Here is a 15,812-nt window from a genome sequence, read left to right on the forward strand (position 1 = left end):
AGAGTTCTCCTGCTCTATTCCTGCCAGCCAGGAATGGCTTGCATGGTTTATACAAGCAGATAAATTTCACCTTGAAACCTGAATTCTAATACATTTGAGAAAGACTAGAAAGCCCAAGAGAATGGAGCCTACCCCTGGTCACTGTTAAAAACAGGAGTGTCCTGCAGTAACTGTTATCAAGGAGGTAACAAGTGAACTAAGTGAAAGAGGGGAGATGCTGAAATCCACATTGTTTAATGAGAAAGTTTATTTTATTGGTTTATAAATCACACCTACCTCTTTATTAAAAAAGCTCTTTATCAACTTAAAACATTACTAGAGCCAAAATATAATATACATAATTAGAAACTCAACTGATTCCCAAGTAACAGCCTGGCTTGTTCTCCTCTCCTATCTGAAGTCTTCCTTATTGCTCATTAAATTTTAGCAGCCAAAACATGCAAATATAACATACCTGCTGTACTGAGATCCTGATTTTTTTTTGATTAGGCAAGGCTTTTCCACACTGCATCAAAACAAGGTTTCAGTGAGTTTTAGCTTGAAAAATTAAAATACCAGGAAGTTTTACATGAGATTTTTTTGTGCAGAAGACAGATGTCATAGAAATAAAACTGCAGATTTCTGTTTTGATAACATATTTGACCCAAAATTTACCTTTATTCCAGGTACTTTGGTTCTGAACAATCTATAGCAGCATTTTGACAGAGAAGTGCAGCTCCCTTCAAAGACAGCTTATACAATTTATATTACCAACAGAATAATGTTGGCTCAGGTATTTTCCATTCAAGCTACCCCTGGGCTGTAACTGATGAAGAGGATTTAACTCTCCATTAACACAACTCTGACCTGGTGATTCAACCAGGTTTGAGTACACAGCCACGTCAGCAAGACCCTGCTAACCCAGGGAACTCGGGGCACATTTGTCCTAGGGGGTACATTCTGATTTAAGTGAAGAAGTGCAGATGATTACAGCTCTTTACAGTCAGGATCCTTCACTCTGAGTGTCCATGGTATGTAACTACAGCTTGCTGTTCTGCTGGAACTGGGCCACCAAGGCCAGCACCTGCTCGGAGGCTCTGACCTGCTTGGAGCCCAGGTACAGGGCGCTGTTGGAGGCTGTCTCCTCCAGGAAATATCTGTAGTTGACCATCATGCCACAGGAGGCCCCGATGCCCCGGGGGCTGGTGTCCCCCATCCAGTTTATCCTCCAGAGCACCGAGCCGTTCTGCAGGTGGAAATTGGCCACGGGGTTGAGGGCGTAGCCTCGGTGCTTCTCCCCATACAAGTACCAGGCACAGAGTCTCATCAGGGGGGAGTGCAGTGCCTGAACCAGCCTCTCTGACCTCACCCACTCGTTGGTGTTCAACAGCTTCTTCAGGGTTTCGCTGCTGGAGTCTCCCGTGATCTCAGAGATTTCCTGCCATTCCGACTCTGTAAAAAGTTCATTCCTTCCCTGTTCTTTAGTCTGGGAGGAGATGAGACCAACGAGCCATTTTGTGAATCCTGGGATAGGTGAAAGTGTGGAAAAAGCTTTTATCTGAGGAAGTTCTTTCTGCAGACAAAAGGAGAGAAAAAATAAACCGTGAGTTTGGTCATGATTGACACAGAGAAGTTTGAGCGAAAGGGCAGCTGATGGCCTTTGCTTTTTGGCAGGTGAAGATCAGGAAACCTGAAAAGGAACACATGGACACACAAAAAAAGGTAAAAAATCCCCCTGGCAGTAGCAGGTTAGTGATGAGAAGGCACGGGGAGCACGCAGGAAATTTTAACGCTGACTGAATGCCATTCCTCACACACCATCGCTATAAAAGTACTTTTGCAGTACTTACCACCACGGGGTTCTGCTATTATCCTTTTACAGGCAGAAATAAACAAACAAAATCACAGGCCATAAAGAAGTGATTCTGAAGAATATTTCTTTTAAACAGACATGCAAGTTTTGAAAGCCACTTAAATACTATTTATTTTCATATGTAACCATCTCTTTTTTTAAATCAAGGGCAGTTTATTATTTCAGTCTAAGGTAGAATCATGAGGTACTATTTGTAGATTTTTATGGAAAGAACTATTTCCTGAAGTTTTGAATGAAGTTCTTTATACAGACCAGCTACCTTTCATGCTATTCCCTAAACCAGAAAGGAATACACACCATGTGAGTATTTTTTTTATTGCAAGTATAATACTTGTTTTAACCATGTAAAATTTCTTCTCTACTCCTGCTAATTTCTGATTAAACCTTGCTAACTATGAAATCATGTAAAGCAAAACATGCATAAGGAAAACCGTGTTAGTTTTGGGGCTCGCAAGTGTGAAGAATAAACTCACTGTCACTTGGAATGAATACAAAATACATCAGGTAACCCTCCTGGAGGAGTGGGGGCAAAGGAACAGAGCTGAGCTGAAACCACCCCAGTGCTGATTTAATTACTGTTCCAACAGCAGAAATGATAAGAACCAAGACATTCATCAACATTACAGAAGCATCTTAATTTCAGCAGAAAATTGTCTTTAAATGACTACAAACGGCCCTTTTTCTAGCTGGAGGATTACCGAGGTAAGCATTAAAAAGCCATCAGGGCTCAGGCGGTGCTGGCGGGCTGTGTGAGCACACACAGCTGCCATCTGCAGCCTGCTCCGGGAGGGCGCAGGGCCAGCACTGCTGGGCTGAGCACCGGCTCTGAGAGAACCAAACCTTCTTCCTCTTCCCCAGATGTCCCTGCTGTGCTCTGCTGTTTGCTGCCACCGCTGGATCACCTGCAGAAAATCACTGCCTGCCCTGAGCTGAAGCTCTCTGACTGTTGTTTAGATATGTCAGCCTAAGAATTCTTTTGGGACCAGGCAGGGGACAAGAAAAGCAGATCAAGTTACACCTTATCAAAGAAACACCTCATTTCATCTCCTTAGAGAACCAGGTCAAGAAAACCAAGCAAATTATTTCCTAAAAACACTCAGTTCTGTATCTTACTGAACAAAACACCGTTTTTGTAATCAGAGCTCCCAGGAGATCATTGTCATGCTCACAACTGCTACAACTACCACACTCAGAGAGTGAAATTCTAGTAAAGAAGTAGAAACCAGTAAAGTAGAAACCTTTTTCAAGTTTCCACTAAAGGACATAGTGATATTTTATTTCTAAGATTAATTCCAAAGCTGATGTCTTCTGTGAAATCCAACTATCAGGTTTCCTTGCACGTGAATTTCATAAAATAAAGAAGTTTCTTTACAGACATCTCTTACACCTTCTGTTTTTCTCCTGAATGGAGCTGACAAGGTTCTCACTCGGGAGCTGAGCTGTGTCTATTGCTTCCATAGGGTAACAATTCCAATCTCATCTCCCAGCCTGCAGAGCCCGAGGGCACCTGTGCACCACCCACGATGACAAAAGGGAGAATGAATTATTTCTTCCCTCTCCATGTGGTAATAACAAACACTGCAAAGTTCCTAATTAAATAAATAGCTGACACGGGTTCCTGGGGACTGCTCCTTGCTTATCACCGCTTTCAGGAGTGACCTGCTCACCAACACGGTCCCAAAGACTTCACAGGAGGTTACCAGCTCTTACTCTATTAAAAACAAAATGGAAATCGTGAGTTTTTTACTTCTCAGGACAGATAAAACATGGGAAAGTGACCCCATCTTGAAGGTACAGTACCAACTACTACACATCTGATAAAAGTTTTATTTAGAAGCTTATCTGAGGCATCCATTTCTCATGGAAAAATAAATAAATTCACTGGAGTGAGCACTTTTATGTTTTGCTAAATTGATGTGCTGGTTTCTAAGGCTACTGGTGGAGATACATTAATATTTACTTTCCTGTCAGAAACCCACACACCATTAAGAAACAGCTGCTAGTTTTGCTTCGGGGTAGATTTCTGTGTTTGATTGCTGCTTTTTGTTGTTGTTTTCTTTTTTCTTCCCTTGCAGAGGAGCACAGATTTCTCCCATTATCCATATCTTATCTGAAACTGTCTTGCACTCTGAAAACTGCAGTCCAAGGTCACATTTTTCATCAATGAAATCAAAGCCTGTTTTGGAAATTATGATCTCCCCAGGTCACCTAGATCAAATTAAGGTAGCAATTATCAACAGCCCAAGCAGAAAGCTAAAATCTGCCACCAATTGTTGAGCATTCTATTGAGTCCACAGCAGCTATCAGTTTTCTCCCTCAAATGCCACAGGCTATAAAATCCTAAGCAGTTTTCTCAAAGGCTTCAGCACAGCTATCTGTGTCTGTCATCTGCTGACTGAATTGCCACCATGTACCTTCTGCAGAGCCACAGACTGTTTAGAGTGGCTATAAACACATTGGGAATTAAATGTCTGGCTAATGAGAAATCCATCCACCTCCTCGTTCACCAGCACCTATCAGCTTGCTAGAAATGATCTGCCTGCACTCAGTTTGGGGTTTGTTTGGTTTTTTTGTAGTTGTCTGAAATAGTTTCAAAATCCAATTCATTTCTGGGAACAAAGCAAGCTTCAATTTCAGCAATACAAGAGATCATTTTTGTTGCCTGCTCCCTGCTTTATATACATTAATATAAACAAGAGACTGCAGGGAATGCCTACACAGCCTATTCCCAGATTTGTACAGGGAGAACTGGGATCAAAGTGGTATCAGTGGCTTAATGAATTCATCCCAAAATAATCCCAACAGGATATGCTGAGAAAAAACAGAAGCCTGTACACAAACCCCTTCTATATTATCTGTGTAATCTGTGTAAAGCAAACTTTTGTCAAGAAACTGCCAAAAACTGAAAAATCTGCTCCTGAGAGCAGCACAATTTCTCCCAGGATGCCCCTTGTAGGAGACACCAGGTCCAATTCTGATCTTCAGAATATCCCCCACCTTTACCCAATTATACAGAACAATTCCTGTGGCAAATGCCAAATCTTAATGTCCAGGTAAAGATTCCAACTGCAGAGGAAACTGAGGACCCCAGAGTACGTGACCAGTTCAGGCAGATTAGCAAGATTTATAAAAAATTAAATTCTATTTTATTGTCTATTAATGATATATTAAGGAGTATGGTACTAACTGTATTTACAGCCATCATTTTCTAGTTTAGATCAGGGTTTCAGTACAGCTTTTTTTGAAATCCTGTCCGATGAAGACTTCGATGCAGAGCACACTCCTAACTCTGTGCATGTCTTTTCCTGACCTAATGATACACATTCATGACAGGTCCAATTTGGAGTTTTTCTCATCAACAGCTGGGATTTCAGTTTGCAGGTTACAGTGGCACTTACAAGTAGAAGTGTCAGAGCACGTTACACGAAGGTACAAGTCAGGTAGAGGATTTTTACTGGAGGATAAAAGAAGTTCTGAGAGCACTTTGGGACAGCACAACTGAGAATTCTGCAGATCAAACAGATGTCCACCAAAGTTAACTCAAATGGCAAGTTATAAAAGTGCCTTAATCATCAATTTAAGTAAAATGAAAAACAAAATCCTCGACCCTTCCAAATGGTCTCCTCTTCCCAATGCATTTTATTACCAGTTAAATTAAAGAGAGTCTCAACTTCTGTAACCTGGAACACTTGGTGATTTAGCAGCACTTGAAAAAAAGATTTGTTTATTGCAAAGCCATGTAAAGGTGATGTAAAAAATCCTCTTCCTATCAGAGACCTCACCCATCTGTTTTTACAAAAGCTGCTGGAGGCTGGCTTAACGAGATGTAATTTTTGACCCAGGATTTTTTTGCTGAGGCTGGATTGTTTCAGCTGCTGTCACCAAGTCCACTCAGCACTCCTGTACACCATTTATCCCTCCTGAAGTGACTGTAATGCTGCTCCCAGGAATTATGTCCAACCTGAATAGAGACAACCTTGGCAAGTCCTTTGCTTGCACCTGAGCAGAGAGAAAGAGAGCACATGTGTGCAATTCATCCACAGGAAAAGGACTTCCAGAATTTTGGGAGCCAAGCAGAACAGGCTGCCAGGAGTATTTACTCACTGCATACCCTGCCTTTGCCCTGAACAACACTGACTTTGTAAAAATCCCACAGTGGAAGTATTTTGAAGCTGAAATACAGAGGGCTTCTCTCCTCTGAGGGGTGAAGTCCACTGAGATGGGAGGCACAGCGAGGAGGCCTTGTAGAAGAGCATCAAACAATTGTTGGAACCACAGGACAATGATTCAGGGTCACTTCACAGATGTGAAACATGCACTGGGAGATGGTTCTTGCACCATTCAAGACAAATTTGAGGACAATACTGTGGAATGAAGGTGGAGGAAGCATGAAGGAGTGGAAAGAACAGGGGAGAGAAAACTATTAACATCAAAGAGTGAAGAAAAAACTATTAGAGAGCCACATCCACAATGGATAAATATTGCTGGATTATCCTTTCTGTCCTCTTTAGCCCTAGAGCAGTTCCCTTCCAAACAGGAATGGTGTAGGGGCAAGGCATGGAGGTTGTTGTACTTTTAATCTATGCACACAGACTATATATAAACACCTCAGTCCATGTCCAATTTGTCACACAACAATTTCCTGCCAGCACGTTTTTCACAACAGCTTTAAGTGTAGGAAATTTGAGTAGAAGCAAGATCTCCACCTTTGGCATTGCATGGCAAGCACTCAAGTTCTCAATACTAAAGAAGTAGTTTAAGATTGAGGGATTAATTTTATGATTAAAATGTATTTAAAGGCATCTTGGCAAAGGGTTTCAGTGATAAACACTGAAGAGGGGCTGGGTTTTAAACACTGCAATGTAAAAACTTTGCCATAAATATAAATACAAAACACACTCTTCTGTTGGACACACCAAATTTTACAACTTGCATTAGGTTATCTAAGCATGATGTGTCTGTTTGCCTTTAGAACTCACAACTTTGCTGGTGTTGCAAGCAGTTAGTGATGGACAGATACAATGTCAATAGGGTTATTTTATGAGAGCAACTCAATTATCCAGGAATTATTTTTCAGATGTGAAAGCAGATAACTGCATGAATTTATTCCAATTTCCCCTCAGTCAAGATCAGACAGATGGCATGGCCTAATTATACCTGGACTACTACACTTTCAACAATTAATCTAAAAGCCATTCCAAAAGCAAGAAGCAACAAAATTCAGCCAAAAAATCCATTAAAAATAAAATAAAAAAAAAAAAAACAACTTCAGGGCAGCCAGCTATGATTCAGCAATTAAATAATCTATCACTTTCTGGCAGTAGAGCTTTGGAGCATCCAATTTAAAGATATTTTTGTAAGTAGAATTGAAGTTCTAAATCACAGGCAGTTTTCCAGACATCGTTACTAATCCAGATGTGAAACAATGAATATAAACACAAGCAGTGATCATTACTTTTAAGTGGTAGCTTTGTCAGCAATTTAAGCAATAAAGACTTATATTAAATAAAATAATGTGCTCAGAGCAGGAATGTGATTCTCTCTTTCACACCACTCTGTAAATTAATTTTCAATCCTTTCTCCAGTTGCTTGGAAGAAGGTTCTCCAAATAGTAAAGCTATTAACAATAATCCCTTAGCATGCAATGATATTATCTAAATTCAGAGAACTGACTGGCAGAAAGTAAAAGACTCTTTTAAGACATTTTGTTTACTATATTGCCACACATACCTGGGCAAAGAAATCTTTCTCCTTTTTATTTTTCTCAGTGGATGTATTCAGGGCACGCACACTGCATAAATAACCAGTGGCAATTCAATATTACAAATAAAATAATGAACTAATTAATGAACAGGAAGTGTTTTGGTTCCTGGAGCAGCTGTAAGATTTTGGAAAAGGCACTGTCAGGTACTTTGAAGAGAGACTATCTTGATCAGGCTCTTCCCACTCAGCTGAGAGGCAAGAGTGAATTTTATCAGAGCTGTTTCAAAGCCACCTCCAGCAGAAATGTTCTCATTTGATTTCAGGCAACCACACAAGGAGTTCACACAGAACTTGTCAGCTGTGGAACAGAATCTACATCTGGCAGACACCAACCAAGAGCAGGAAATGCTCTTCCAGCTCTCCACATCTCCAAAGGCTGCTCTGGGAAGAAGTTCCAAGTGAAGGGGAAGCCCCAGCAGCTCCTGGGCTGAGCAGTGACACGAACTGGGAACTAAACCATTTTGCTGGGCAAACAAAACCTGGGCCCCCCTGCCACACCCACCTGCAGCTCTCTGACAACTCTTTTGATGAGGTGAGTCCCGAGTTCCACCCCCTGCAGGCCCTGCTGAGTCAAACTGATGGAGTAGAAAATTGCTGTTGTGATTTTGTCTGGATCTTCTGTCTCTAAAGGAGGCACTTCTTTCACTATGGTCTGGGAAAATAAGGATTAAAAATAAAAAATGTTACTAATAGTTACTATCATCATTACAGGGAGGTTTTTCTTTTTAACTTTTAAATGCATTAACATTTTTCCCCACTGTTTTATTCATTGGCAATAAAAGTCTATGAAAAAGTAGGAAGAGCTGCTTATTCATTAGTAAGTGGAAGAAAAAGCTGTAACATGGTTTAAAGTTTTCAGAAGTAATTGCAACCACTTTGAAATTTTAGTTTCATTTTCTCTATATATTTCTTATTTCTCTATATATTTCTTATATTTTCTTATTCTTCTTGCTCTTGAGCAAACCCTCAAAATTTCAATTTACGTTATAAACAAAACAGACAAAATATCTCTGTAATTTTTACGTGCCAATTCTCTCCTCTCTTAAAAGATGAAAACAAAAGCAAATATTGCCAAATGACAGGGAATTGTGGATTTTTAAATAAGCCCACTGCAATTTGGGCACTTTGCTGTGTACCAAATGCCTGAGTGGCTGTACCTGGATGCTGCTGGAGATGTCACTGGTCAGTGCCACGTGCAGGACAATCAGTGGCTCTCCTGGGATGGCACAGTGAGAAAAGAAGTAGCACCTTCTGTAGGCCCCAACTCGACGCTTCATATCAACCCAGTTTCTGACAGGGTGCACAGCTTCAGAACTCAAGGAGAAAATGTAAAAATAAAATTACTATTATGAATTTATTATCATTATCATCATTGTCATTATCAGTGTCATTGTTATTAATTTAAAATAGAGATCAGCTGCCCTACAAATCCAGTGCTTTTCCCACTGAGGTCAGTGACAAAACTTCCCAATCAAAAAAAAAAAAAGAATCAGGCTGTGAACTAAGTAAAATTGTCAACAAGCTGTGACAAAGTGGATTGTAAAGGAATATTGCATATCCACTCATTAGTGTGTTTGCCAAAGTACCTTGAAGATTAATTAAATATTGCTAATTCTTTTTATTTGGAAAATTCAGGTTGTCCAAGATGTCTTTGCCTCATTAGCACTCACATAACATACTTTCAGAACATTCTAGAAATTATTTTTTCATCAAGATTTTATACAACAAGGTGGCCCAGCACATAATTCAGTAATTTTCAACTTCATCACAACTTTGACCACTTGACAGAAATTCAGAAATCAATGTTGTAGGTTCAGAAATCAGATTGAGGTGGACTGTAGAGCAGATGGTACAAAACCCAAGGTGCTCTCTTCACTTGTACTTTACAAGTGATCCTCTGCACCTCACCAGTTCCAGCCAAAAACCACTGCAGCACCTCTGGGAACGTGGGAAGAGTAACTGAGAAAGTTGGAAGGAAAGACAGCACTTTACCAGTGCAGAGTGGGAGCTACAGGATCAAACTATGGCACAAATCATCCCCTTAATTCTTTACTTCAATCTGGTTTTAAAATTTAAAACGTCTCTACAGCGTGCTAATGCAAATATTTCCTGATCATACTTTGCCTTCAGCTCAGAAAGGCAGAGTTTTGAAAACACAGAATTCCTGTAGTCTCAAGAATTCCATCTCCTCTTCATCAGGGACTCCTCCCAGCCTCCAGCACTTACTCACTGATTTTCTGGAGTACTTCACAAGGGGATTGCCATGTGACCCGTTCCAGGTTGAGGAATCCTGTGCAGAACCACTCGGAGAGCATGTTCTTGAGAACTCCGTTCATCTCCTGCCAACAGAACCGAGATGGAACCGGCTGCTGAATAAGCAAGGTACAACATGGAAATGTGAGTAAAGATAACATTGAATGACTCCTTAGGGATCTGCTTGAGAAGATTAATCAGGAAATAGTCCAGGACTGAACCAAGGAAAATCCTTGAAGGGACTGTCTGTAGTGCAAGCAAGGACAGGGAAGAGAAGGCAAAACACTCTGGACAAAAAGCAGACAATGGGGAGAAGGTTCTGAGCAGATTTGACCACCAGGCTGCAGTTACACAGTAGCCCAGATTTCAGCACCATGGAAATATCTTTCAACAGGATGCAGACAGAATTTTTCTTCACTAAAAATATGAAAATATTTGAGCAAGAAAAATAAAACCCAGCAGCATAAGACTACAGAACTGAAAAATCAAATCAACTTTGGAACAGTATGAGAGATGAAACCCAACTGTAATGTCAAACCCTTTCAGAAACATTCATTGTAATAGTGATTTTTATATACCACTTTCCAGCTGCCTGTATTATTAAAGATTTCCTGTCTAAATTTATTTGAATTTAACAAGTATTCTTGAACTCAGCACAGCATGATTATCCCTAAAAGAGATTCCAGAGCTCATTTTTCTTTCTTCCATTTGCCTTGTACACAAGACACAGTGTGAGACCAGACCAACTTACCAACAGCCTGATCAGATGGGTTTGCCTGAAACTAACTTAATAACCATTTATTTCAAAACAAAACTCTTCATCTTCTATTCAAACCTTTATTAAATAGTTACTGCTGGACGTAAGAGAGAAAAATTAAGTTCCAATGTACTTTAGCTTGCCATATTAAAGGAAAACAATTGGAAAAAAAGATATAAATTTAATCAGAAAATCTAAAATATTTTTCTTAAGTTCAGATGTAGTCTCAGGACTGTCATAGAAAGCAAAAATATTTCCTATTATAACCTCATCAAGATGAAAGTTGCAGAGGCACTTGTCAAAAGACACACATCAAAGGTTTCTGCTGGCCAAAATAACTGCTACAAGTATTCCAAAACTGAATAAGAGGACAGGTTTATTTCTTAACATACTAGAAAAAAACAACAATTTCAAACCCAGAAGAAACAGTTATTCCTCTGCATAGAACAATTCGGTCCTCCATGACAATTTTTTTTCAATACCTTTTTCCTAAACAAATATATTCTGATTGGATTGTTTATTCTGACTTTAAGATCCCTCCCTTGTGAATCCTCCCTTCTGCACAGCTCTCAAGTTTTTCCATAATAACCATGAATCACTTTAGTCAAATATCCCATGGTGTAGTGGAGGTCTCCAGGCACTCCAGGATTGTTTGGTTTGTTTTCTTTTGTAGGGGCACACTGCAAACCAGAAAAAGGAGCTGGATTTGTCAGATGTGGGGGCAGAGGAACAGGTTCTTACTGCTCTCTTGCCATCCATGTGCCTTTTGAGCAGCATTTCAGCTGCAGCACAGCAGGCAGAGGGGGAACGGGATGGCAGAGCCAGTAACCAGGCTCACACAGCACATCCTGCATGGAAACAGAGTGGGAAGCACCCCAAACAGCAGCAGTTTTGCTCCTCTGAAGGCTCAGCAAGGGATGCCAATGGAACTGGAGCCTGTTTCCATTACAGCACTACTGTGCAGGCCCGGGGTGTGGCTGAAGCAACGCAGCTGTAACCAAACAAGGTGGAGCAGATGTGCTTTCAGTAATGATTTGGGGAGAAAGAAATATTGTTTATGGGGAATTACAACCCAACCAACCTGTCAGTTGTGAATAAGAAGGTTTTATAAAACAACAGTGCAGGAATTTGAAGGGCTCCAGGTGGAAGGGACCAGCCACCACCATCGAGTCCAACCCCAATTGGGCCTGAAGGAACAGGACAGGGGGGAATGGCTTCAGATTGAAAGAGAGCAGGTTGAGATGGGAGATGAGGAACGAATTGTTCCCTGTGAGGATGGGGAGGCCCTGCACAGGTTCCCCAGAGAGGCTGGGGTTTCCCCATCCCTGGCAGTGCCCAGGGCCAGCTTGGACAGCGTTTGGAGCAGCCTGGGACAGTGGGAGGTGTCCCTGCCCATGGTGTGGGGTGGAACTGGATGGGCTTTAAGGTCCCTTCAACCCAAACCTTTCCAGGATTCCACGATGCTGTGCTGACAAAGCATTACAGTGCAGAAAGACACAGAAGTTTTCACTATCCAAAACTGTTTAATTCAAGTCACCTAAACAAGATTCTGACTTGTGTTTAATATTTCATTATACAGGACATTTCCAAAAAGCTTCAACAAGGACAGGCTCAAGTTTGGGTTTCTTATTTTTCAGATTTAGTGGCAGATTCTCTTATTTTGTAAATTTAATTTATTTTCATTTCAGAGGCCTTTTTAGTCATAAAAATTACATCTGCAACACTTCATTAAAAAGAAAAGCAAGCACATTCATTATTCAGCATCCCAGTCCTAAATTTGAGCAACAAGACATACTCAGATTAGTATTTCAAATTACCAGCTATACTTCAATTTCTATTAGCCAAGTCTAATAAATTGTGGTTATTTTTTTCCTGTTCCGTGCTCTTGCTACGAGACAGCAAATTACAGCCTATTTAATCTTCACATCAAGTACCTATTTCTTGGGCAACAAATGGGAAAACTCTTATTAAAATCTCCAATTAATTATTTTTTATTAAGAAGAAATGCCTCTCTCATGAGGAAACTATTTCTCTTTCCCTCTCGAGCTACTAAATAAAATACCACTCACAAGAGTTGAGTTTTCCCATGGTTTTGGAATGTTTGAACTTTTCAACCTGATTTACTTCATTTGGCACTTACAGATCTACTCTGATATTGCCAAATATTTGAAGGTGCCTGTGCTGGGCAGGTTGATTTAGTTTGTTTTTAGTGGGGTCAAATTTTTTTCTGTTGTTTTTTTTTTTTTTTCCCCACAAATTACCTTCAGAATCTACATAGAGAATATCTCTGGTAAGATAATGGATAAATATCCCCACCAGCAACACAAGGATTCAATAGTGACACAAATTAAAGGTTTCTGATTTTTTATTGCTAATAGTAATTACTGCAGTGATAATGGCAGTGCTAAAAACTCTCCTGGCTCTTATTTATATTGGTTTATATTATGGGACATCTCATCCTTAAAATTAAAATTATTATTTCTTTCCCCTCCCCACCCCCATTTCTGCTCATTTGGACAATGAGTAAATTGTGTTCAAGCACTTTCAAGTGACTTAATCACTTAAATATGATATTTTACTACAATCTATTGAACAAACACAAAATAGAAATCCTTCATCACCCAATATCTGAGCAGTCCAAGCTGCTTTTATGCTGATAGTGCTGAGGAAATAGAAAAATATTTCATATTTACAACACAGCAATGGGTAATACCAGTTTTAATAGGTCTTTCAAATTACAAATTAAATGGACTAAGGACTGTCTAAGAAATATTTTAGACAGTTTGAGCAAAACCAGAATCCCAGGAGGCCACATAATGCATTCTGTAGCTCTCCACCAGCATCAAGGAGATCCATTTAATTTTATTCCCACATTTCCTTGTCAGTGCAGACACAAATATACAGAGGTTATAAAACTCTTGTTGCACATTTGTCTTTATGTTAGAACTGAAATCAACTCTGCACTAATGAAATGGCTACACAGGACTTTTGATAGGCAAATACCAAACACTTTTTATAGAAAAACTTTTAACAATGACGTTTTTTTTCCAGCAGATCAACACAAGACCAAAATTACAAATACACTCCAACTACTGCTTAATTATGGAAGCAAGTTTATAGATAAATCAATTTGACAAAAATGCTCCCTTTTTCATTATCTTTTGACAGCAACTTGAACTTTTCACTGACTTTTTCTAAATCATATGTAAAGATGAAGAATATTTTAAAAGCAATCGTTGGATGATTTGCTACCTGAGATCATAATGTTGTGAATTTTTCACCAGAGTCATATTTCAAGGGTTGGAATATAAGTGAGCAAGCAAAATGTAACAAATCTCAAGAGGAAAATGCTGGCACAGAAAAAGTAAAGTGTTGCAGGTGAGAGGGTTCTGAACAGCAAGAGGAAGAATTGCACCCATTAAACAGATTTTCAGCAAATTTCCCTCTGTGAATTGCAAGAGCTCATCAGAAATTCACCTGTAAGGACAGTGGAAAATCAGTGTCCTGTGGAAAAAAAGAACATGAGAGAGGACAAAAATTGAAATAGCATAATAAAAAATAATCAAGCGCAGCTTTGCTGTAAAATAACTTTTAAAACAGTGTATCATATGCCAGCAGTTCGCAGTGCCACTCTGGAAAGCCCATTGCTTCATAGCAGGGGCCACTTCCCTCCCAAGTGTCAGCACAGGCAGCTCTCACTGCTGCCATGGCCTGGGGAAGGGTTCACTTGGGATTCTCCATTGAATCATGGAATCATTTATGTTGGAAAAGACATCTGGGATCATTGAGTCCGATCTCTGACCCATCACCACCTTGTCAACCACACCATGGCACCGAGTGCCATAAGGAGCGGTTTCTTGATCACGTCCAAGGATGTGGACTCCACCACTTCTCTGGGTCTGTTCCAATGATTAATCACCCTTTAATGATTAGGAATTCTTACTGCTGTCCAACCTGAGCCTGCCCTGGCCCAGCCTGAGGCCGCTCCCTCTGCTCCTGTCCCTGTTCCTGGGAGCAGAGCCCGACCCACCCGGCTGTCCCCTCCTGGCAGGGACTTGTGCAGAGCCAGAAATCCCCCCTGAGCCTCCTTTGCTCCAGGCTGAGCCCCTTCCCAACCCTCTCGGCCGCTCTTCATCGGACTTGTCCTCTAGACCCTTCCCTTTCCCTGAACCCACTCCAGCACTTCTATGTCCTTCCTGAACTGAGGGACCCATAAAGACCCCACCAGTGAGCTGCATTCCCGGGACTGGATCCCAGCCTAACGTGGCTGCACCACGAGCAGTAAAACCCCAAACCACATCCCCCGACTGTCCCTTAGAGCCACCCAGGCCAGCCCTCACCTTGACATGGGGCCCATCCACCGCTTTGCTGGCCAGCCCCTCCATCAGGTCGGCCCTGAGCTCCACGAGGAAGCGCAGCCCGCCCTCCAGCCGGCCCAGGTGAGCGAAGAGCCCGCGGTACTGGGGGTTCAGGTAGTAACGGAGCCGGTCCTCGGCCTGCAGCAGCGCCCCGGGCTCCCTGCGCTGCTCGCGGGCCTGCAGCACCTTGGCGGCGGCCTCGGCCACCCGCCCGTGCTCCACGCCGAAGTCTCGGGCCAGGCGGGTGAGGAGCTCGGCGCGGGGCGGCCCGGGCTGCAGCGCGCGGTAGAACCGCACGAACTCCGCGCCGCGCAGCTCGGCGGGCGGCGGCGCCTTCTCCTTGGTCTCGTAGGGCGGCAGCGGCGGCACGGAGCGGCGCAGCAGCTCCTCCATGCCCGGGGAAGCGCCCGAGGAGAAGCGGCGCGGGCCCGGCGGGGCCCAGAGCAACGGGCGGGGGCCCAGGCGCGGGCACAGCCGCCTCATCCCGCACACCGCCGCAGGCCGCGGCCCCGCCCGCCGCGCCGCTCCGCGAGCGCTGATTGGCTGCGGCCGGAGACTGACAGCGCGGCCCGCCAATGAAAAGTGAGGATAGCAGGGGGTGTGTGAGGGGTGTGTCGGCCGCCATGTTGAGCGCGCCGCTCAGCGGTCGCCTTTCCTCCTCACGGCCCGGAGCTCTCCCGGCACCGCCCTGCTCTCGAAATGCACCGTGATGCACTTTGGAACCGCGGGGACACATCGGACACAGTGCCAGGCTGCGCCAGGGGACGGCCGGGTTCGACGTTAGGGGGAATTTCCTCACAGAAAGGGTGGGCAGACATTGGGCAGCCCA

General features: G+C 42.3%; 1 protein-coding gene across 1 annotated transcript; it reads right to left on the bottom strand.

The window, feature by feature from the left end:
- Positions 1 to 232: 232 nt before the first annotated feature.
- Positions 233 to 15,519, bottom strand: MLYCD (malonyl-CoA decarboxylase). Its single transcript, XM_058845989.1, has 5 exons — positions 14,966 to 15,519; positions 9,842 to 9,954; positions 8,773 to 8,929; positions 8,118 to 8,267; positions 233 to 1,552 (listed from the first exon to the last, which is right to left on the bottom strand). Exons 1-5 carry the CDS (start codon positions 15,464 to 15,466, stop codon positions 1,019 to 1,021), a joined length of 1,455 nt encoding a protein of 484 aa, XP_058701972.1. The 5' UTR covers positions 15,467 to 15,519; the 3' UTR covers positions 233 to 1,018.
- Positions 15,520 to 15,812: the final 293 nt, after the last annotated feature.

This window comes from Poecile atricapillus, chromosome 10, assembly GCF_030490865.1.
Source record: "Poecile atricapillus isolate bPoeAtr1 chromosome 10, bPoeAtr1.hap1, whole genome shotgun sequence".
Taxonomy (NCBI): domain Eukaryota; kingdom Metazoa; phylum Chordata; class Aves; order Passeriformes; family Paridae; genus Poecile; species Poecile atricapillus.

Bases quoted from the DNA above. Each gene is read 5' to 3' on its own strand.
- MLYCD (XM_058845989.1), bottom strand. From the start codon at position 15,466: ATGAGGCGGCTGTGCCCGCGCCTGGGCCCCCGCCCGTTGCTCTGGGCC. The intron at 9,955-14,965 runs GTGAGGGCTGGC...TTCTGTTGGCAG, and splicing joins TGGATGGGCCCCATGTCAAG to GAGATGAACGGAGTTCTCAA. The intron at 8,930-9,841 runs GTAAGTGCTGGA...TTTCTCCTTGAG, and splicing joins GTACTCCAGAAAATCAGTGA to TTCTGAAGCTGTGCACCCTG.